Source organism: Osmia bicornis, chromosome 15 (genome assembly GCF_907164935.1).
Source record: "Osmia bicornis bicornis chromosome 15, iOsmBic2.1, whole genome shotgun sequence".
Classification (NCBI taxonomy): Eukaryota; Metazoa; Arthropoda; class Insecta; order Hymenoptera; family Megachilidae; genus Osmia; species Osmia bicornis.
In genome coordinates this window covers 6,491,382-6,514,447 of record NC_060230.1, presented here as the reverse complement: position 1 = coordinate 6,514,447, position 23,066 = coordinate 6,491,382, and the positions used below count along the sequence as shown (strand labels likewise).

Sequence of the window (23,066 nt, the reverse complement as noted above, 5' to 3'; positions counted from 1 at the left end):
TTCATTCCGCCACACCTCTGCTCGCGTTAAAACAACATGACACAAGATAATGTTATAAATTATTTATCGTCGAGGTACCTGTCTCTCATTAGCTACGCCTTCTTATCTCTAATTACATCGACGATTGAAATTTACAACTTTTAACGTTTAGTTTATTGCGATCATTAATGATCCATTTTACGTTTCTTTGCATCTTGAATGGCTTGGATTTAATCTAGATGTGCGCTGTTATGATTTAATTGATTTTTTATACCTCCTTAATCGTTTTCTCAGCTATGAAATCACATCCGTATTAATTAATGCAATTTCATTAAAAAGAAAAACAAAGATCGCTATGAAATCTCTATCTAAGTAACACTTGTGTTAATAACAAAATATTCTGTTTCAAAAATACTTCTTGAATAATAGGTTCGCAACGAAAGTGTTAACGAACACCGGTAATCAAATTCATAAAGCAGTCTCTTCCGTGGGAAACGCTCGAGGAATTTGCATAAGATTGTTTGTGTCGCAGTTGGGACGGTCGAAAAACGGATCCTCGAGGAAATGAAAGAAGACGAAGAAGAAGGTCGACCGTGAGAGAAGCGTGTTTAACGAATGCCAATAATTTATGCCCGGACATGGTCGCGAGGAGAGAAAGACCGGCGTTGGTTCGAGCGAGCTAGAGCAACGAACAAAGTCATAAATACTGAATTGCAGACAATTCTCTCCTAGGTAGCTCGACTCCAGTCTCGTTCGCTTGAATTGCTTTTTCTAGCGTGTCACCGCTCGACTCCGGAAGATAATTGAAAAAAACACAGCAAATTTTCCGGATCACTCGACTCTGTTTGAAGTTAATAAAAGAATTTCTCTTTCTACCGAATCTTGCCAACGTAATAAGCTAATTGTCCCAAACATGCATTCGTTATATATTTTCACTGATCTGGCTCAGTTTACGATTGATTGCATAAGCTTTTAGCATTTCAAACCGGTAGCCAAAAGCTAAGTTTTTTCTTTCACTGTGCCATGAATATTTTCGGTGGTCGATTAAGAATTCGTTTCTCCTCTGGCTGACCCTCTTCCTCGGGCACACTTTTTCTTTAGAAGTGAAATTGATTTTTACCAAGAGCACACGAGTTAAGTTCTCCTAGTAACTTCCAGAAGACAGAACTACCATTTTTCTGTTTTGTAATTACCATCACTCAACGATTCTCCGAAAATATCAAAAACAATTATCTGCCACCGAGTTATCGCAAAGTATACCGGACACCGTTCCTCGAGCACTTTTCAGTTCCGTTCAAACGTTTCTGTGCGAGAATCGTCCTCTGGCGCTCTCGAGTCTGGCACAGAAGAGGGCCAAAGATAGAGAAGATCGCGAAGAGCCAGGTGATACTTGAAGAGCAGACAGAAGGGCAAAGAAGGTATTAAAAAAAAGAAAAGAAGAAGAAGAAAGAAGGAAGCGTAGAAAGAAGGGCCAACATTCGCGACGGTGTCTCGAAGGCAACGGGGTCTCTGCTTCCGACTGCAGATACATTGCGACATAGAACCGGGGGTTAGTGTAGGGGGTTTCGTGGTGGTAGGAGAGGGGCGAAGGGACCGGCAACGGGGGGTGGTGGTTCGCTAGAGGCTCGAAAGGGGGATGAAATGCGCCGCGACGCGTTGCGGCGAAGCCAGAGAAAGACGGAATGAATTTCTGCTCCCGTATCCGCAGCATCCTCCATCCTTCTCCCTTCTTTCTTCCAACGTTTTTTCTTCACCCTTTTCACCTCATCGCACACGCTTTACATCCGACCGTTTTCCTCTCTCTTCCCGTTCTTCTCTCCGCTTACCCTTAAAACGTTCTCTCTGTTCAACCTTCGACCGGATATCTTGATCCTTCTCTTCCGTTTCTACCTCTTTCTCTGTTTCACCCTGTCGCGGTCCAGTCGAGTGTCGGCCCGTGTACCGAGCAGTTCACCTCGTGGCTGGCTCGTTCGCGAGACAAGGTGTGCATGTGAATCCTGGCTGGTTAGACGAGATCTTTCGCACCAGGGACCACCGTTTCGAACGGCCTGGCCAGGATCGAGCTGCAGGAGGAAGGATTCGCGCGACAGGATATCGAAAGGATCGACTCCGTGCGGATAACGCGACGGGAGAATCCACGTGGCTTGGAGAGTAGACGCGTGAAAGGTAGAAGGGATAATTCTATCTCGGGAAGGGTGGAAAGGGTTCGCGTTTAGTATGGAAGGTGCACGAATATCGTGCGGAGTGTTTCCGAAAGGGGTGAAAATTTATCTGTGAATGAAATGAAAGTTTGTTGATGCAATTTTGATAGGGTTGTTTTAGATGTTGTTTTAATCTGTACATCTTTGAGGGAATTTCGGAAGGTAAAATTAAATTTAGACAGCAGAATTTTAGTGTTTTGAAAGGTATAGAAGGTAAATATTCTTTTTCTAGTTTCATAGAAACTCTAGACTGTATCTTTTCATATTTAGAATGATGATTCGTCTCATTCGAACGAGTAGTTCCCTAATTACCTCCAGCTGGAAAATAAGCATGTCTAGCTTGCGCTATTCTCGAGTAGTCGAGAGGGGAAGCTTATTAAGCCCTGCTTCCTTCATTCTTCACAATTCTGAGAATCTTAAAATAAGGACAAGTCCAACCTACGGACTTGATCAATAAAAAGAGAAGAAAGAAAGTATCATTTTTACAAAACTTCGTCATCAAAGAAGGTTTTCAAAAACACTCCAGATATTCGATAAGCAAAAACATCCCTTATTTGATGTTGAAAATATTCAATAGATACATGGACCCTTGGTATTCCGTTCAGACGCGATCGAACTTGGACTATTTATACTTTGATTGAAAATCGACCGGCCAGGTCCACGTGCTTGGGATGACAAAGCGTTGTCAGCTTATACAACCCTTAGAAACCGTTCGTTCTCCCCTGATTCTACGTTTCTACCAGTCGTAGACGGGCTTTTCGTATCTCTGTTCACGAATCTAGGAAACTCGTAAGCAGCTTAGCCAGAGATACTCGAAGTGGTCTTAGGATGTAACGCGACTTTCGTACTGCTTTCACGGCCGCGCGAACTCCATTTCCGGCGAACGGGCGGGTGAAAATATAACGTGACACGAGTCGACGATGCTTCAAAGGATCGGAGTTTATCAGGTTTCACGGTTGATAAAAGCGAAAAACGTCTACACGTTGCTCGTTTGGCCGCGTTTCGCTTTGCTCGCTTGTTTTCAACATCAACCACAAATATTCGATGCTTAATCCATTCATGTTCCAAATTCGGAAAGCAACAAAATTTCACGTTGTGTTTTAATAAGTACGATTCCTGATTTTATTATAAACATTCAATTTAATTTAGTTACGAATACCTTTCGAGGTAATCGAGGTGCGAGTTCGATTCAGAGTTAATCGACCTCTATAAAAGATCCGAATGAAACCGAATCGCGTCAGGTCAATTCCTTTCTTCGACAAACAGGCTTTTCGTTGGCCATTCGACAATAACCGACTTCTCCAGTCCCGGTTTCTTTCTTTTTACTCCGTCGCGAGCATTAATCAAATTAAAATTCCCGCCTGCGATCGAAGAACGGTCTTTATGCGACCCAAAGCTTTCGGTTTTCCATTGGCTTAATTTAATCTCGCGAGGAAGATTAACACAGCTTTGGTTATAAAACGCAAATATGCGGACTGTTTTACAGATAGGGTAACGCGTATTTAGCCCCTTTAGAATGATTGCCTTTCCCTTTGTTCCTTTTTTTTAGTCTAATTTTTAAACAAATGATGTAAAATTTCAAAAATGGAAATGATACGAAATACAAAGTTAAATTAAAATTGGGGCTCTCTCCATGGTCCGCAGTTCGAGGGTTGAAAAGATTCTAAATAGAGGAACAGATTGTAATCGAACGGGAATACGGTATTAATGTTCAACCAAGCGTGTCTCGAGGGTGCAATCAATAGGCTAACTCTCCCGGGTATAATTAACACGCTTCTCGATTTTATTAGCGTCATTAATTCTATTGTCACTTCAATGAACGCACCTGTACGTTATCCATTATGGCGGCGGGCGGTATCTGGCGCGAGAAAGCGCGGGAAAATCATCAAGATCAATGGCGCATAACCTCGCGTGCTTGATTGCCTCGCACACGGATCAACGTCGATAAAGTCTGTGGCTCGAGGGTACTGTTTCGATGAGAGCCACTCGATTCCGAGCACCTACTCTCCTATATATCGTGCCAGCCAGAAAAACGACACCGGCAATTTAGTATACTTGCTTATTGCTTCCGTTTTTTCGATAGCCGTGTCGATACGGTGATTTTCACGATGACCGCGCGACTTTTATTGCCTCTTACCTGGCGATTATCACGTGTTATTTGCATAAATGAAATACAACCGCGAACGCGATAAGGCTAACTTGGTAATTGATCTATTCTCCTATCTATAGTGAAAAATCTAAGGATAAAAGTGATTTTTACCCTTTGACACACGCGAAGGCATGTAACTTTCTTATAAAAGGGAAAAAACGCGAAGATAAGAGGTTCCAGATTGGGTTCTCCCAAGGATCTCCCTAGAGTCTAGGGTCCTAGACCAAAGGCAACCGATAAAGCGTACTTTGCCCTTAAGTGTACATATCTCTCTTACTACCTCCGATTACGTCGATCATCTTTCCATTTCTGCACTATTCGTCGATGCCTATCGAACCGGTGGCGCCTCCTTTGAGGATCCACCAAGAAGTTCGGAAATGTTGAAATTAGGAAAGGGGGCGTAACGCGGGGAAACTTTGGAACCCGTTAATAGGTTCGTAATCTGCTAACAAGCCAGATCGTCCGTAGCAGTTGGTAATCAATTTAGTCTTCCTGCGAGCTTTGTTAAATGAAATCGAACCGATGGACAGAAATGATACGCGACCAAGTGCATCAGGTGTTTACATTGGATCACGTGGTTCCGTTGTTTTAACCGCGAAACGCGTTATTTTCGTATTTCCCGCGCGACGTCGAGTAAAAATAACTTCCGAGAAAGCTTTAAGTATCGTTCCTTACCTGGCATTCGTCTGTCTCTCTGCGAAAGGTGAAGCCGCGAGCACGCCGGGTTGAAGGAGAGTCGCCATTCTACAAAAGGAAGAAGAAGCCAGTTATTTCGGTGCTAATTAAGTTGACACCTCCACTCGTACACGCGAAAGCACACGGTCAGTGCCTAATTGGCACGGCGGCAATACGATCATCCTTAATTGGTTAATTTGCGAAGAGGCACGAGAACCGATGCGTCGCGGCGCGGTCCAGTGTTGCAGGATGCAAGCGCACCTGGACATCTCCGGATAATCCTGCCACATTTGGGATCGAAACGCGAGCAATCGACCACAGTCTACGATACCTCCTTAACGATAATCCGAACAACATTTCTTCTCTTCTATGACAAGTTCCTCCAATACGTGACCAAATTCGCGATCATGACCAGCGGACAGAGGAACAAATCGGTGGTGCATCCGGAACAACAACGGTACACGTACATGCCATGTCCACTCTACGACACCGGTGAGTTAATTCTTCTGTCATTTTGCATTCTTTCCCGATTTCTTCATTTTAGAACAGGTAATAATAAGCGTATAATTAGAAAACTTGGTAAATTTGGTGTTTCACTTTTAAACGGGAAAAGAAGTCGCATTTTCCTTCGACCAAAATGAGGGAATTGCATGCAAACGTTCCAAGTATAATTTTTTTATCATTAGAAGCAACTAACGATCGCATAGTGGGCGGAAATGCAAAAAATAAAGCCTGTGACTCGTTCCATAGGCTACTTGCGATAGCTGTTCCACTTACTTCGTTATTTGCCATTGGAATGCAAACAGAGGGACCGCAACGTTCTATAAGATTTCCTCTCGATCCTTGAAAGTTGGCGGGCGTGGTCCGTACTGAAGGAAATTGGGTTTCTATAACGGTCGGACAAAGTTTTCAGATAGTCGAATCGAAATGAGCAGGTTTTTCTCGCGGCATCTCTCGCTTCGTACCTAGATGTCTTTCGACTTAACAAAGGCTTCCTAATAAATAACTTTTTCATCCAACTTTTTCAATGAACCTTTCTTTCGCCTCTGGTGTTGCAAAAGTGATCGTATACATTTAATTGGTTGCCTTCCCTTCGAATCGGATCGCGTTATTTAAATCCGGTGTAAATTCAGCAACGAGGTTACTTCGGCCATCAATATTTATTAAATTTACACCGCTGTGCGATTGTCGTGTATACGCACGGCTCATTTGAATACCAAAACCACGAAGTTTTCTAATTAAACGCGACAACAGACTAGGCGAGACTGCTCGCATACATTTTTCTGTCGAATAAATTATTTCTTAGACATCTAGCAAGCCTGTAAATTTGTTTTTTTGCATTCGATAGAAACGTCCGAGTTACACGATTCATCAAATTAGAAAAAAACATCGGCACGATTAATGTCCCATCGCGTAGAGAAAGTTGCATGGTCCACGTGCATGCGGCCAATTACGTTTAGAGATTAATTATAGCGAGAAACAATAATCCCCGGTTGCTCGTGATCCATCAACGTAATTCCAGCGAGAGACGAAGCGTCGAGCGTGGAAATCCGACAAACTTTAAACTCGACTACATTCGCCGAGTATAGCGACGACGTTTACCCTGAAACACATGCGCTAAACTTTGACCGGGGGGCGGGGGATGATAAACGAGGCTGACGTTGAACGCGAATTCACGATGTCCTCGACGACGTTGAGCGAGCGAAGGATACGAAAAATTCACCCAGCCGTTTCGTTAAACTGCTTTTAAACAGCGATCGCGTTAAATAACAAATGTCGTTTGATCTTCGAAATTGTGCTCGGAAAGGTATTTGCATGCCGTTCGATCACGAGGAACAAACGACAAAGCGGATCGACGGTACAGGGAAGTTAAGTAACCGAGGGGTAAAAAAGCCGATATTTACAGGAGGGCAGCGACGGGACGCTTTCATTCGTCACGCTGTTGGTTACCCGAGTCGACGGAAATTGCAATTAATCCGGGAACAGGTGGTGCCCGTGCCGTTAACCACCGCGTTGCATAATGAAACAAACGGTGAATGAAACATGAAGCGACACGGCCCACTGGCGAATCATTATAAATCGCATTGCGACAAACTGTTTACATCCCCGGGGAAAGATTTTCCATTCCGACGACGATGTTTGAGCCTGTGACTTTTTCATTGGCTCGATAAACATCGGAAATTTTGTGAAGATCGTCTTCGAGTCGACTGTTTAATTAAGGAAACTTCCACGATGTCGAAACGAGCCAACTATTTGACCACGCGGACCGGGAACTATCGGCCACTACCGATGGAACTATTTAACAAAGAACCAAGTGACTGTCGATAGAATTGGCACATCGTGTTCGATAATTTGTCGAGTAACTTTGAAATGCTAGGTACACCGAGAGAGAATCCTATTTAACCCTTTCCGTCAATTCCTCTACATTTTCTCCGGACGGTATTTTAAAAGTATATTTCGATTTTCCTGTCGAATTCTAGAAACGACAAACTGTTGAAGGTTATCTGTCAGTGAAGGCAAATAAATTCGCACCGCAGATAGAACCGCGTCGAATAAACAGGAACGAGAATAGGTGAATTTATTATCCACGGTGATTGTTTATTCGATCCTGATAACTGGTTTGTTTTTCGTTCGATTATTTATAACGCCGTTGGCAGAGAAAAGATGTAAAATCATGGTAATGCGGAGGCTCGAACGTGCATAATCGATCCGCGTTCTGTGTAAACAATTTATAGCACTTTTGAATTTTAAAAAAACGCTATATCTCGCTTGCAGCTGGTAAAAGTTAGCGTGTTTCTATCGACACTCGACATTTTTTCGAATCTTTTCCATATAAAATGTAACATTGGAGAAGTGAATAATTCCGGATTCTAGGAAAGGCTAAACCTCCGGAGGAATGCAAAATTAGCTCGCAATCTAAACGGTGGCTAGCTGTAAAGAAGTCAAGGTTGCTCGCACGGCACTGCACACGGAGAAAAAAGAAATTTTGCACGGGCGCATCAAGGTGTGCAATCGATTCTGATGCAGTCGACTAGGCGCGCGCCTACCATTCCCATTACGACCCTGTTCGACAGATACAGGGTGTTTCAAAAACATTGTATACCGTTAGAACTCTAGATTCTTCAGGTGAAAACAAATCGAAAAGTTCTCTGCCATTTTGCCGTACGAGGCTTCGTTATTGAGATATGAGCGATTAAAAATTGGACGGGTGACTTCCGGGGTGCCCTGTCTAAACGGTCACGTGAGCAGGGCACCCCGGAAGTCGGGCAGCCAATTTCCAAATTGCTTATATCTCCGAAACGAAGCCTTGAATTTAAAAATAGTAAAGGACTTTTCGATTCATTTTGATATTTTCATGGTGTACAATATTTTTTAGACATCCTGTATATTTCACGATTAAATATTAATTGCCTTGTTGCACGTTCGTGGGACTGACAAACAGTGAAAGGTATATATTACGTGACATTGACGTTGTTAAATAAATGATCAATTAGAAGGGAAATCATAAATCGTCACGGTCTTGGTTACAGAACCTGTATCGAACCAGCTGATCGTAATAACTATGTAACACGTTGATCGCTATGGGAATAAACGATCGAAGGAAAGGAAAATTTTAAATATCATCAGTGTTACATTTCACATTTGATATTTTCATATGTTTTCCATATTAGATCAATCACAGCTGCTTAATGTATTGCATAATAAATTGATTAACGATGATTAATGAAACATGTAGGGAAAAAGGTGATCGTCTGGGGTCATTGTTTATGACACTGTTACAAATGACCCAATATAATATTTCTTTGTTGAAAATAGCTATAAATTACACCGACAAGTAAGTTTGAAGTGATTTATATCGAGGTTAACGACTCTGGCCACGGATCACTTGCCGCCTTTGCATACAATGTACAGAAAGTGTGTTTCCTTGCCAGAAATACACTTTCCGTGACTTGTCAAGGGTTCGACGAACAAACAAGCTTCTCTAAAAAAACAATCAAACGTATGCATCTGGTATTATGATTTCAAAACATGCTATGGAAAATTATTATGTGTTCCTCGACCATATTTAAGAAACAACGAAAGAGTCGAATGACCGGTTAATACGGAAGCGATCTTGTGCCAAATTGTATTCAGTAAATTTTACGAATCGTAAACTGTAGCTGCAATTTTGTCAAGCTTCCACCAATTTTACGACTACTTGTTGAACCGTTCTCTTCGAGACCAGGATCCCTTCGCTGTTTTCAGAAAGTTTACGTTCTTTCTGCCACACTCGTGGCTGGGTCGTTTCGGTTATTTCAATTTATTCTTCTCCTAAACTATGATATTATATAAAGCCCCACTTTCAACCCGCTTCGAAATAAATACACCCGCGCTCGAGACCCTTAGAATTTCGAGAAACTGTCATCGTTATTATTACTTCTTTCCTTCTACAAAATTACATCGAATGAAATTATTAAGCATTTCCGTGGCACGTGCGAACGCAGAATCGATTCATTTTCGCGAGCTGTCACGACTCTGATATCGATTCGTTGACCTTTACTTCGCTTACACGCTCGTCTCGTGAACATAAATCGAATTTTCCATGTCGTTCGTTCCTTCTGAACCACGATCGGCCAAGAGATTTAAACTTAAGCGTGTTATTTGTGTACCAAGTTATTTTGCTATCGGCTCCTAGAAAAGTCCACAGAGAGTTTAAAGATACTTCCTATAGATAATGAAAACGATCTAAAGTACTTTAACGTTTGAGAATGTATGGAAGCGTGAACGTAGAATTCGAAACACGATTTGGTGCCTTTTAGCATTGGTGCGTTTATTCGAATGGCGCGTGCAACGCGAGCTAGCTGTTCGAGAATGTGAATCTATATTTTGCCCAACTGCAAACGTATTCGCGGTACGCCGTCGCGAATGCAAAACTGGCCTGGCTTGTTGTATGCACCGACATGGTCGACGAATGCTTTAACTTCATGGAGATTTCGTGACAACGCGTCGCATCGACGATCACGTTCGAAACTTTGGCTACCTGATTAATAGGGTTCACCTTCTGAAAGCCTATCAACCAGATTTTTCACCCCTATCATTGCTTGTTGATTGGAAATAAGATTTCTCGAGCTTGTTAACGAGACCTCACGCGACAGAATCGTAGAACCCCGCACTTGAACTCCCGAGTTCAAGTTTAACCCTCGCGTTCTACTTTCGTGCGAATGCCATGGCAAAACTTCTATCGACTATAAGAAAGTTCATTAAATAAAAAGAGAACTTCTGTAATACTTCTACTTCGACTCTGAAAAAAAAAAAAACTTTTATTGTTGGTCTTATCAACTCAGTCTCCATTTGAAAATGATTCGCCTATCTGTACTTCTCGAAACGAAACGACCAAATCACTGATAGTTAAGGAAATATAGAGCACCGGCCATTAAGAAGATTAGCAGAGGTCGTTTCACTCTGATAAGCTCGGCGATCGATTGCCATGACACTGCGAAATCGACGCGTCCCATCGATTTTCCTCGTTTTTCAAGCACCTTGAAAGTATTCATAGTTTTTGTCGTTCGGCCAGCGGCGTTGATACGTGCGTTAACTTTAGTCCGTTAGACGAATGCCAAGAATACGTTCGTTGTTGATGAGATATTTTTGTTCGGAGGAAAGAAAAGACGGTAAGAAACGGCAAATGAAAGTCTCCTTGAAAAGATAACAAGCAAACACGAAATAGCATCATAAAATAAAAAAGAAAATAAAAAGCTTGAAGGATGAATACGTTCAAGGCAACTCTGAATCTGCTAATTAGAAATAAGCGTGTAAATGATTATAAATATGCGCTAATTGCGAGCGAGCGCTCTGCTCTCTCGCAGTAGAACAGCCCGCGGTCCGACAAGTAGTAGCGCGATCAGACATTTCTCAGCCGGGAAAGATGATACTCCAACGATGGTGAATGGAACTAATCAAATCCTAATCACCGTGAAATTTTTCCCGTCCCTTTTTCCACTGAAATTACTTTGTTTTTCACTACAAGGCTCTGGTTTAAAAATCAACGAGTATTGTAACATTTTTCAATCACCGATAATGTTACATAAAAACTTTTGGTTCATCGTTGGAAGAAGATTGCCAAGTTGATCTGCATGTTCCTCGAAGCCGATCGTTTCTCTTATGCTAACTGACCCGTGAACAGAGATGGGCGAAAATTCGCTGGCAAAATTTTTGGCGAGATTCGCGGTGTTCTCTCGCGTTGGCCATCCGCGATATTCTGAATTATGGTGACGGTCCGTCGCCATAAATCTCGGTCCATTTTTCATCCGTGAGATCTCCGCGTTAACGCCTCCTATCCGATGAATCGAACTGTTTTCAATTTTTCTCTCCAAGTCCTTGACATTATTTATGCAGTGCCGTAAACGCAGTGCACACTTTTTTCATTGAATTGAATTAGAATCAGTATTCTATACGTTTGAAAGAATAATACTTTAGAAGGATTGCAACGGGAATATTCTGTAATCCGATGCAAATGGTTTTAATGTCGTTCACAGTTTGACGATTCGGTTTATATGGAACACTTGTTGATCTTTCCATTCCTTGCGACGTTTCTTTTATATTTCTTTCTACTTGTTTTCCATATCGCGTCTCTCTTTGTCTGGATTTCATACCGGGAAACAGAGAAATGTGTCGCTATAACGATGTTGAAAGGTATAATGATCTCTTGCTTTTATAAGGCACGTGTTTCTATTAGTAACCAAGGTGCTTTTAAAAAAGCTTTCAAATCGTCGAGTTTCGAGTGCACTTTCGCGAGTAGTTTTAACGGAACCATACAAGTATTTCCGGTCTTAAGTCCATCGTACATCCCGAAACAAATTTGCATTCCCGCGAAACTTCCTCGTAACAAGAAGTTCCGTTGTTTCACTCGGGATTTATCGACTTATTACCGCGACTCGACTTGCCTCGTAAATCCTACTTTGTAATTAGAAAAATTAATTTCACGTTGAATGAATTTCATATAGAGTTTCATCGCGGCTTTTTAAGGATAAAAGCTCGGAATCTTTACATTTATTCCTTGAATTATTATCGCGAGACGGAAAACGATTACCGGTTTGCGTGATTCAATAGGCAAAGAAATTTTGCAATAAAGTCCTTGGAATTTTTCATGGGTGACAAAAAAGGAAGTTCTAATAATATTCACGGCTGGCAGTTTGCCAGGAGAATTGTTTTTTAAAAGTTTCCACGTCCGAACTGGGGTTGGATTAGTAATAGATTAGGATTTCTTTAGAGAGGAGAAGGTGAAAATCGAGGCGTAGTGCGTTCGCGAAGTTTTTGGCACTGCTCCGTGGCCACGAGACGTCGCGAGGCTGAAACATAGCCTTCCTGTATCGCTTCTTAGCCTAACATCGGTCTCGCGCGAGCTTAATTGTATCTGAGCACGAAAAGGAAAGAAATGTTAAAGCAAAGGCGAGAAACCACCTCGACGTCCAAAAACTCGCCAATTCATTTGTGGCCAAAAGTCATCGCGTTTCCGTGAGCTTCGTCGTTGGCCAGCGGAGTGACGGTGGAGCGGACGATCGACGTGAACGGGCTCTGGTCAGCGTCGCGACGCCTCGTCCACGTTCAGTGCTAGGCTGTCGGCGCGTGGCGAAGCTCACCCTCGCTCTTTGCAACTCGTTCCTCGAGGGCACGTGGAATCTAGCATTTGTATCGATCGATCTTCCGCTCGATCCGCGAGTGATCGAGCCGGACTAGGTCTCCAGGGTCGAGGATAACCCGTTGCGTTGGCTTGACCTTGACGTTGGGCGACACACAACATCAACCGTGAATATTTCAACGGAACATTGTATCGATCTGAGGTGCAAACGGAACACGTGTCTCGCGATTCGATCTCGTCTGCCCGTTGGCTCGGTTTTGCCCTTTTTTCGCATCCGGCAGCCACGCAGCGCTCGAATCATCATCAGGTAGCATCTGTGTCAAATCGTTGTGAGATCAATTGTTGTTGAGAGGTGTTCGTGGCAAGCAACAACGAACTGTACCGTTACGTTTTGTTCTCTCTCTCTGTGTGTTTTGTGTGCGTTGTTCCCTTGTCCGTGTCTGTGAATTACTATTATGTGTGTGGGGTTATTGTGGCGGGATAAAGTTGACGGTGTCTACCCTGGCTACGTGTTATTTACCCGTTCTTCCATTTCCTACCGTTTGCGGACAGAGCCACGCATTCTTTCTCCCTCGTGAAATCCTCAACATGTCTGGTTTTATTCGTGAATCATATGTACATATGTGGATCAAGACGTTGTATCGACTCGAAAACGCGGTTACGAGATTGTGGATCCTTTTTACGCTTCGCTGTATTTTTTCTGTAGTCGTAGACCAGTCTCATGACTAATACAAAGTGTCTGTTGGTGTGCAGCAGTGCTGTCCAGGATATTTGTTTGATTTTCGAACGGCTGCAGAAGTATTAATTCTGGAGATACCTTTAGAGAGTACAGTGGACAGCACTGCTCTATGGTGTAAACTCCACACCAGGCCTGCACAGCAAGTAGCGTGTCAGGGAAGTTGCCCTTTGGTTTCTGACACCACTATTCGCAAGTTCTCAACTTCTGTCGACCAGAAATACTAAATTTGTCAGTTTTACTTCATCTTCAAAGTTGAATTTCCGCCATCTGACTGCTGCACAGTAAAAATGAGATGCCCCTCGAGGCAACTTGATGAGCAGGCCTCTTCCACGCCATAACCGTTCGTTGTGCTTGATGTTCGCTTTCCATGTGCCGGAGTTTGTGCATGATATCTGGTACCATTCGCCGGCGAACGAACGAAAGCAAAATGGCCCTTCGGTTCGGTCGATCAAACGCGTGAACGGAGAAACGCGACGGTTTTTCTTTCTTCTTTTTTAAGCGAAGCGTCCGGTACGCGATTTTGAAATGGTGGTAACGATTGTAGGAAGGCACGATTCGCTTAGCCCCGGGTAAAATCTGACCGACAGGCCAAGTGTCGTAACTCGAAACGTCAAACGATTGCCAGCTTCAACTTCATCGGTGGAAATTCGAGGGAAAAAGGACACTATTCCTGACCGGCGTTCATTAATTCTTGTTTACGTTGAATATCGGCTGAACTAGTTCACGATTCTTGAATTTCCGTCGGCCGATATTGCATCGCGTTGACGCTTGGCTACGATACAGCCAGTCGACGGTGTCAAAAACGTTTGTCTAGAAATACCCGTGACAATAATGCGTCTTTTCGAAGAAGTACACACGCAATCTTCGTCTATAACGAAGGATTACAAAGGACCTCGAACGTCTTCGTTTTTGTGGAAAGTTTGAGAGAGGAAAGGTATCGGATTATCGCGGATCAATCTTCCCGATTGATTATCATCGATTTTCGAGAAAGGCTTGAATCGCGTTTTACTGACTGCGCCATGAATACTATCGTGACAAGACAGTCCTTGTGGTTGCGGCAGATCAATCGAGAGACTCCCTAGTTAGAGTCAGTGCTGTTGAGTCTAGCAAACATGCCTCGTGGTGAGAAGGTCAAGTCTCGTGTCTTTATTTTTACTCTATTCGTGCAAATCGTCAAAACTTTTAATTTACAAAACACAGTTACTTAAGTATTTATACTTGTGCAAATTGCCGGGGTGTTTAACCCATTAACTACCAAATTATTTTTTTTGAAATTTTTGGCCGGATAAGTTACATATATGCATATTTTTGGCGCCGAGTGGTGAACGTAAAATTCCAAAATCTAATGGATTAATGTTATGCCACACCAGAAGAATATATTTGTGAAGTACATCTTATGTTATTCCTTCCCAGTATGGAAAGAATTAATTCAAGAATAATATACACAATGCTATAAATTGAATCGGGAATATCAACGAAGTGCACGTATCAGAAGGATAAAGGAAAATTCGTGATGTTCGCGTGACACGCGACTGTCATTTCCAAGGCGCAATTATAATCCTGAACCTTGAAGTCACCAGCTAAATCGAGCGCGATCAAATCGTCCTCGTGCTCAGCTTTAATCTTACCATGTTCAAATCGTATTAGTTTGTTCCACGGAACGATTTCATTCCGACCGATCGAAGCCAGTTGCTCGTGATTAAGACAGGACGAAAAATATGAGATTATAGGGACGCTCGTTAAATCGTCTTTCAAAAGTTACTCGATGAAGAGTACAGCAAACTATAAACTTCGAGTGGCGACACTTGGCGCGAATCGTTCCTGGTCTTCCAACGGTACCCTGATTCTAGCCGCGCGTAGAACGAACCCCTAACAAACGAATAACTCGCTCGAGTGTGCCAGGATACAGCAGTACCTCTTTAAAACACTTCTCTCTCCAATAACCTTATTTTCCGTCGGGAAACAAGTGAGGAAAGTTCTGATCGCAAGTGCGGCCGTCGATTCCACAGACGAAGCTCGACAGCGGTGCAAGACTAACAAGTATCCCACAGCGATGTTCTCGTTTCTATATCCGCGCCTCCCCCACACAAACCGAGATACATAGATCGTCGATCGAAAAACAGCCGTGAAACGAACGTACCGAAAACGCGCACAGGCTCAGGAAGTCGAGATAAATCGTGAAAAATCTAGACTGGCTAGGGACGCTTTCGTGGTCGTCGAGCACCGTTAGAACCACCACCACCGCGGTGTTTCTTCCACACGCGGTAAAACAATTCCAACCAGACAAATAAAAACCGCGGGGTTGAACGACCCTTAAACGACACACGACACACGTCGAACACGTGGACGGTCCACCTTAGCACACTCACGGTCAGTCATGAATCTTATGTTCCGCAAGAACTTCGGCGAGAAGGGATTCGGTGGTGGTGGCGGAGGAGGAGGAGGAGGAGGAGGAGGCGGAGGCGGATTGGAGGGTCGCACGACCCTCGGAAATACATACGGGCCGGCTACATTGGGGTACACGGGGACGCGGTTCGGCGTGGTGCGCGGCGCCGGCCAGTCGGCCGTCGGGACGCGCGCACCCATCCGACGCAGCAAAGAGTTCGGCTACTTCCCTTCGATGGCGGATCACGAGCACCAGGGCTTCGGATACCGGACTCACTTGTTCCTCACGCCACCGACAGGCGGCGCCCTCGGCTCGCCACCGGAAGAACCAACCGAGAGATTGGGCCCACCACCGAGGAAGAATTCCGGTCCTCATGTGATCAAATGGGGCGGGGGTGGTGGTAGCGGGTCTGGACAGGGGTCCAACGCTGGTACCCAAGCGAAACGGAAGCAGGCACAGAGCGTGCTGCAGAAGGAATCTTCCGAACCACCGACACCGACTGCCTCCAGACAGGTAGGTGGAACGGATTGCTTTCAAAGCAGAAAGTAGGTATCGGTAGTGATTAGTACCTAGATGCTAGGATGAATGAACTTTAACCCTTCTATTGGTTTCATCAAAGCTTGCGGTAACGTTGAATTTAGTTAGACTGAAAATTCACTAACTAATGAAAGTTGATTCTCTAGCTCGAAGATACCGAAATTAATCTTCAGTCACCGCAATCAATCGAAGCAAGAGACTGACGATCGCGAGATGCTACCTAATCGCCCGTGTGATCGTTCGCTCGTGTCTAATCAAATACTTCGACTCAGGTGTTGCCAGCTGGAAATATGGGTTAAATTTAATCAGTCCCTCCCTTCAAGTTAAGAGACTACTGTTCCAATTTACGTGGACGTGCAGCTATTACAAGAATAGCAACTCTATAACCTTTTGGTTAAAGATACAATCACTTTCATTCCTACGTCAGCCTGATCAACTTCCTAAAACAGGAAAACCAGCGTTCTCAGCTTCGAAGATGAGAACACTTCGTGTTGGTTCGATTCGCGCCGATAGAATACCGAATCCTTACAAAACGAATGCAACACGAATCATAGCAAATCTTGTTTTCCCGTCGACCTATCAAGCCTGTAAGACGAATCGGGGACACGATACGTCGGGTTATCGTGCTCGCCTCGATTAAAGCTTGTTGCTCGACGAAAGTACTGGCTAGACCGCATACAGAGAAACTATACGTATGTATATGTACCGGGGAGGATGATAATTTTTCGTTAGCAAAGGTCGAGTTCCTCCTGGAAATTACACGTTGTAACCGACCGGTCGAACATGTCGGTTCGCTATCGACGAGTGGCTACCTGAAACACGGCCAACCGGACACTCGTGACGATATTTCAACGGGAAGTACACGCCTCGGGTTGGATTCACGTACACGCGGATACGTAGCAGCCTCTTCGGAATACACTGGGATCGTTTCGCAAATTATGGAGGATACGAGTCGGGGCCCAACACGGAACCAACCGCATAAAGTTACACCTACGCTGTACTAACCGGCACGCAAACTCCCTATCTTATTGCACGCCAAGGCGGATCTCGCGACGTCCCATAAATATCCTCGCAGTAAACCAACAACTAGCGATGGGATTGATATATATTGAAAATGCTCAAACAATTTAATGCTTCATTAATCATATGAAAACCAACCCCCGAGTGTCCTTAGATTTGAATAAATTTTGGCACATTGATAAATTATATCATCTACACACGAATCTCGTATTTGAGAAAATTTCGAAATTCTACGATGGATGTTGGGTGCCGTGCAACAGGAAGCCATTCGTCAGACCGAGTATTACAGCATCTTCGGCAGAATAGGTAACGAGAATCTACAAACGCGATCGTGTCGCGTTTCCGTTTTCCCTTCGAATGTAAATGTATCCAGAACGGAATAACGTTTCTTGCTCGAAACGTGGAACATGCTTACGTTTGCAAAGTGTCTTTTTTAAATCTTTTTTACGTATCGGTAAAAATGTTCAAGGGAATTAAATGAAGATTTCTGCTTTCAACGACTAGCAAATGGTGGAATCAATTTTCTGATAAACCTGACTCGGACATGGGATTTTCCGGTATCGATGGGTACACCGGAAATCCTCCAAAATCGCGATTTATCTTCTCGTTTCAAAAGAAACGAAGATTTGTAATGTTCAGATAGTTGGATCAATACTTTCGCTTGATATTGTAATTTTTTGTGGAGAAAGTGGAAGGTTACTGTCGCACGGTAGTCAAATACCAACTCCAGGGATTAATAGGAGCAAAAATGGCTTTGAAAATGTCAAATGCTGAGACAAAATGCCAAGAACGATCAAGAGCGTTTACGCGTGGCTATAAATCACGAGTCTACGCGAGGGTACAACGAAAGGGACGACGTTAACCTACATCTAAAGACGAAGGTGTCTTCAACGTTTTACTCGCAACCCCAGAGGTGTTGTTTCCCAGATATGTGGTTGTTAAAAGATGCAACAAACTCTCGCTAAACTTTAACACCAGCGAATACGTTGCCGATGCCTGTGATTCGATTCATTTTGAGAAGACGATAGAAGAATCAGTGAAACTTCGAGAGAATCGTACCTGTTTAAATTAATTTCTAATTAGATTCGACATTGTGTAGCGAAGGGTTAAAGTTTGGGGGTAACTTTAGCGACAGTAGATGGACGTTGGCGTGAACAGTCTGACTAAAGTTAATTATACCGAATTGTATGGCGTTCGTAGGTTTCCTTCAGTGGTAACCGGGCATCCGGCGCGTACACGCCCCTTGTGGTTTCCGGGAACAGTCCACCACGAAGCGAACCGATCTCCCTGGCCACTTTGGACCGCGACTGTTTCATCATCCCCCTCGCATCTCTCGAACGATTTCTACCAGCTGGAGTACCGGTACGTGCTACGAATCCCATAGGAAATTTCATCCAACAATCTTCCCCATTCTTTACATTCACCTCTTTAACGTTTATGCTACGCGAAAATGAAAAGACATCAAGAATCTTCGCATGCCTGATTTGTATTGTACATATCTAAAGTTTATTTCCTTTTGAAGTCTACCTATTAACATTTATAGATCGCATCCTTTTTATATCTCTAACCAGTTATTTTAAAACGTACTTTTGATTCTACTCGGTTCGATCGTGTCGCAAACGCGTTTCACAACCAGGAACTGTGCGTATGTTTTGCAACGAGTTCGTTTAACGTCACGACCTTGCGTGCAATCGTAATGATCGATAAACCAAGACATGCTAAAATGTTCTCTCATAAATTCATCATAAGCTTCATCGACTGGTTTCGATCAAATTCGAAACAGATCCGACAAGAAATTGAAACATCTCGATGGCTTCGTTCGTTACAAATTGGGTCACCAAATAATTCTATCTATACAATGATTTCATCGTTACGATATGCACAAGGTATGTTAATCGAGAATGCACCTGATGAAACCAGAATGCTCGAGTTATTGGCCTTAAGAGTTAGCTACGACCTTGCTGGCACGACCTCAACAGGGTAAAAATAGATAAAAGCGTCACTGTCGAGGTGGAGTACAACCAAAAGTTCGATGAATGACGTATCGATCGTAGAATAAACATTGCCGATTACCTTATTAATATTTTCACCGACCCTCAGTTCGTACAATTGATATGCGACTAATATTAAAAAAATTTCAAAAATGTTTCTACTTACACGATGGTGAAAGTTAACGTTGGATGCTGGCGAAATCCCCATCAGTTGATTAATCGTTTTCTTTCTTCAATCACAGCTTTGTTTCAACTCGTTGCAGCACGCTCCGATCGCAGATAAAAAGAGGCCAGGAAGTCCTCTGTCGGTCCTCGAGGTCGAAGACCCGAAACAATGCGTTCTCGCACATTTCATGACACCTCTGGAACCGCTGGATCCTCTGGTCGAATCCCCGGTTTCTCATCCACTGGTTTTGCAAAGGGACACAGCGGCCGAACTGGTCGCCGAGATAGCACCTTCCGCCTCGCAGAGTATTCTCTTAACAAACATGGAGAAGAATGGTTAGTATCGCTATGAAGATTCTGTTTATACGTAAGTATCTAACGAGTATGATTATCATTTCAGCGGACTTCCCGTTCATCACGTATTATCTGATAAACAAACAGAACACCGATCCCGTGGATTTTTACAACGAGGTTCAATGCGCTGCCCTGAGGAAGTTCGATCCCCGGGACCTTCGATACGCGGCCAGTCACACGTTGGATTTGTTCAACGAGGTGGCGACAATAGCGAGGCCACCGTTGGAACCACCTGGTGTGAGACCACCGATTCCGTCCACCGGCTACATTGTCTCAATTTTCAAGGTGTTCGAGGGCGACGATGGCCTCAAGTTCGAGCAGAACTGGCTCTACTGGACCGGTACTCTTTCCGTCTTTCAAAATTCAAGTTCAAGGATCTCCTCAGGGTTGCAAGGTCTAAGTTTCAACTGAATTTGTTCCAGGTGCCCGCATGATATACCGATACCTGCCAAAATCGGTTGGCTTGAGACGCATCACCCTGCACAAGTCCATGTCACAAGGCGACAAGATGTACCTACTGATCTGCGAGTGCTCGCAGTTGCAAGACAATCTCTCCGCGGCGGCTATATTGTTGCCGGCTTTGCGCGCCCGATTATGCGGATACACCGGTCTCTATCGACCCTCGGTGTGCTTCTGATTTCTCAAGAAACGCTGACAACGCGTTACCGATGGTAGACTACACTTTAGTAGAGCTACTTTGTGAAATTACAAACGAACAAGATGCAATAACGGAAACATTGTTACAAGATAAGCTTCGGGGATGGAACAATATCTGCTCGGGGCTCGTTTCGTTCAACTGTAAATGTAGCTCGCAATACTGGTAGTTTCGAACGATACGCTTCTGTCGTCAACAAGAATTTCTCCAGTTTTATAAAGTCACTTGTATTTTTGCATCGCCAAGAGACAGCGGTTACGAGTTCTACGCTCCTTGTAACGCGTCGCTTACGATCTTATCGAGCTCTTACTGCCGACGTTTCTTACGAATCTAGCAATTTCACGAAACGAGCCCTTCCCATCGACGATTGTTCAATAAGCTATCGGAAAGTCGGATATCTATCGTGTTTAGTGATCTCTGAATGGAATCGTAATGGGGAAACACCTTCGTATACGCTTTAGGGATATCACGATGAAAAATCTGTACGCTTCGGGATGCACACCCGTCTAGTTACGCCTCTCTGGCCTGTTTGTATTTTTCGACTTTACATACATATTTCATCCAGCGTTAAGGCAAGCGTAACTGGCTGCTCGATACAATCGGGACGACTCTTGCATGTACATACCATTAGGGACACGCGAGACACTTTTATTACTATCGACGACTATCGATTAAATCGCTAACTACATATCATATACTCGATAAACTGTGATATTCGAATGATTACCGCATATATCACACAACGAACGCGACGAGAATATCGCCAAACATTCTCGACAAAATAACTCTTGGAATACTACTTGACGAAACGATTTTCAACTCGACACGACATAGAACCGTCGATGTCGATGACACTCCGTAAACGTAATCCATCGGGATCTTTTATTAATTGCATTCACACGTTTGATATTACATATCTTTGCCTGGATTTATCGATACTCGCGGATTTTGATTGCGACACGGGCGGATAATGGATAAACTACAACTTTGAAATCAAAGCTGAGTAAATTTGAAATTTATACTTTATTCGCCGGCAAAGAATCGAACGGTAGATCTCCCGCCTTTTTTTCTGGGAGGAATAGGTAGATGGATCAGAAGAAACGGGGAAAGCTTAATCAGATTTTTCTTAGGTGCCCGTAGAAATTTTAGAGAGAGGACGAGTAGCATGAATTGGCATTGTAGTACAAAAAAGAAATAAAATAATAAAAAGGAAGAAAACAGATATTAAAAACGTATAGTCAATATACGCTTGTTGCATACAGACAATAGCTAGATCGATTGCGCAGGCGCGATCGATAATTTAGATTTATAAGAAACCGACGGCGTATACTTGTAAAAATACGTCCCCTTCATACTCGCTGAAACAAAACGTGGAACAAGATGCTCTTAAGTATAAGGCGACGACAAGAAACAAATAAAACAAAGACTCGCGATTTTACTGTGATCCCACGTGTATCGCGACGAAACGATACACGTCGTTAATACGTGTACGATTGAGTGAACTCGATACGTGAGGTGTGATTGATTTTTCTCTCATTCGAGTTAAACACCGTTGAATACCGATTATTTACCTGCACAAGTTTGTTTACCAGAATAAATTTGCTCCACGCATGGGAGTACGCCTCTTCAGGGTATACTTTGCGATCGTACGAGGATCGAGTTATACGAGCGAATCTAATCGTGAATACAGACATCCAATTGTTTCATTGGACAAAATCGGATTGTACCATACATTGATACTTCGCAATTATAATAGATTTATTATATCATGTACAACGAATAATAATGAAGTAATAATAATAATAAATCACTTCTAATATTACATCTTACAAACTATAATATGTTCCTTTTTACAAGTGAATTTCATTTATGTACCTTATAATATTAGTAACCCCTTGGTCCTCTAAACCTCCTTCTTGCATCAATCTGAAACCATGTGATCATTGACATTTCGTATAACAATATTGAAAGTTAGGGTACAAATATATTATTTTATTAACAATGAAGAACGGTTATACTTACAATCGAATGTTTGCATTCGTAAAACGTTTGACGGAGAAAATAACACTCGTCGGGTATGGAAGGATCTCTGCTTTGGAAACATTCTTTAGGTGTACGCCTTTGCTAAAAATAAATATATATGATGAGTTTCATTGGATTATACTTATAGAAAATTGTGCCTTTTGTTCATTACCGATTTGTAAATATTAAAATAAACAGGAGAGTGCAAGTTAACCACTCACAATTTTACAACAATCGGTTTCCAGCATACACATTTTCAAATCTGCTCGAATATGAGCACATCTAGAATTATCCTTTAAAGTTTCACCTTCTGTATATTTCATCATCTTGAAAAGCGACTATTTTGAAAGCTTTTATACAAATTGCGTGTAAATTTGATACGGCAGATGTAACTTTGTATTTCACAAAATTCATCACAGAAAATCTAACCTTTCTTTATTTTGCGTCACGCCATGAACGGTGTATAAGACAGACTAAACTGGTCCTATGAAAAGTTGTGTTACGTCGGTAATGTAACACGTTTCGGTCGCCACATGGCAACATTTTCAATGACAAAGAAGCAATAATCTGTCTTA

General features: G+C 43.0%; 2 protein-coding genes and 1 long non-coding RNA gene across 8 annotated transcripts in view; 1 reads left to right on the top strand and 2 right to left on the bottom strand.

The window, feature by feature from the left end:
• The window catches only part of LOC114877288, a 32,645-nt gene extending 13,095 nt beyond the window's left edge, over window positions 1-19,550 (bottom strand). Inside the window, exons 1-2 of the long non-coding RNA XR_003789542.2 lie at window positions 19,462-19,550; window positions 5,005-5,073 (exon numbers count right to left, since the gene is read on the bottom strand). This is a non-coding gene — a long non-coding RNA (uncharacterized LOC114877288). The remainder of the gene's footprint in view (window positions 1-5,004; window positions 5,074-19,461) is intronic.
• LOC114877282 lies at window positions 1,917-22,291 on the top strand. Of its 5 annotated transcripts, XM_029189658.2 has the most exons (7): window positions 1,917-2,145; window positions 5,033-5,496; window positions 16,046-16,260; window positions 18,505-18,666; window positions 19,538-19,796; window positions 19,861-20,154; window positions 20,237-22,291. In XM_029189658.2, exons 2-7 carry the CDS (start codon window positions 5,412-5,414, stop codon window positions 20,449-20,451), a joined length of 1,230 nt encoding a protein of 409 aa, XP_029045491.1. In that variant the 5' UTR covers window positions 1,917-2,145; window positions 5,033-5,411; the 3' UTR covers window positions 20,452-22,291. The 5 variants fall into 5 exon arrangements, with proteins under 5 accessions (XP_029045491.1, XP_029045489.1, XP_029045487.1 ...); XM_029189656.2 differs by lacking the exons at window positions 1,917-2,145; window positions 5,033-5,496 and adding an exon at window positions 11,030-12,929 and having other exon boundaries at window positions 15,371-16,260; XM_029189654.2 differs by lacking the exons at window positions 1,917-2,145; window positions 5,033-5,496 and adding an exon at window positions 11,030-13,000 and having other exon boundaries at window positions 15,371-16,260.
• LOC114877287 (cytochrome c oxidase assembly factor 5) lies at window positions 19,688-22,946 on the bottom strand. 2 transcript variants are annotated; one of them, XM_029189668.2, is made up of 4 exons: window positions 22,713-22,946; window positions 22,492-22,593; window positions 22,345-22,395; window positions 19,688-19,773 (listed from the first exon to the last, which is right to left on the bottom strand). In XM_029189668.2, exons 1-3 carry the CDS (start codon window positions 22,815-22,817, stop codon window positions 22,354-22,356), a joined length of 249 nt encoding a protein of 82 aa, XP_029045501.1. In that variant the 5' UTR covers window positions 22,818-22,946; the 3' UTR covers window positions 19,688-19,773; window positions 22,345-22,353. The 2 variants fall into 2 exon arrangements, with proteins under 2 accessions (XP_029045501.1, XP_029045500.1); XM_029189667.2 differs by lacking the exon at window positions 19,688-19,773 and having other exon boundaries at window positions 22,210-22,395; window positions 22,713-22,944.
• Window positions 22,947-23,066: the final 120 nt, after the last annotated feature.

What these genes read in the sequence shown, in the direction of transcription:
- LOC114877282 (XM_029189656.2), top strand. Translation starts at nt 15,739, where the DNA reads ATGAATCTTATGTTCCGCAAGAACTTCGGCGAGAAGGGATTCGGTGGT. An exon ending in TTCTACCAGCTGGAGTACCG is followed by an intron (nt 18,667 to 19,537) that starts GTACGTGCTACG and finishes CTTCAATCACAG; the next exon opens with CTTTGTTTCAACTCGTTGCA. An exon ending in GAACTGGCTCTACTGGACCG is followed by an intron (nt 20,155 to 20,236) that starts GTACTCTTTCCG and finishes AATTTGTTCCAG; the next exon opens with GTGCCCGCATGATATACCGA.
- LOC114877287 (XM_029189668.2), bottom strand. Translation starts at nt 22,817, where the DNA reads ATGATGAAATATACAGAAGGTGAAACTTTAAAGGATAATTCTAGATGT. An exon ending in AAACCGATTGTTGTAAAATT is followed by an intron (nt 22,594 to 22,712) that starts GTGAGTGGTTAA and finishes ATTTATTTTTAG; the next exon opens with CAAAGGCGTACACCTAAAGA. An exon ending in ACGAATGCAAACATTCGATT is followed by an intron (nt 22,396 to 22,491) that starts GTAAGTATAACC and finishes ACATGGTTTCAG; the next exon opens with ATTGATGCAAGAAGGAGGTT.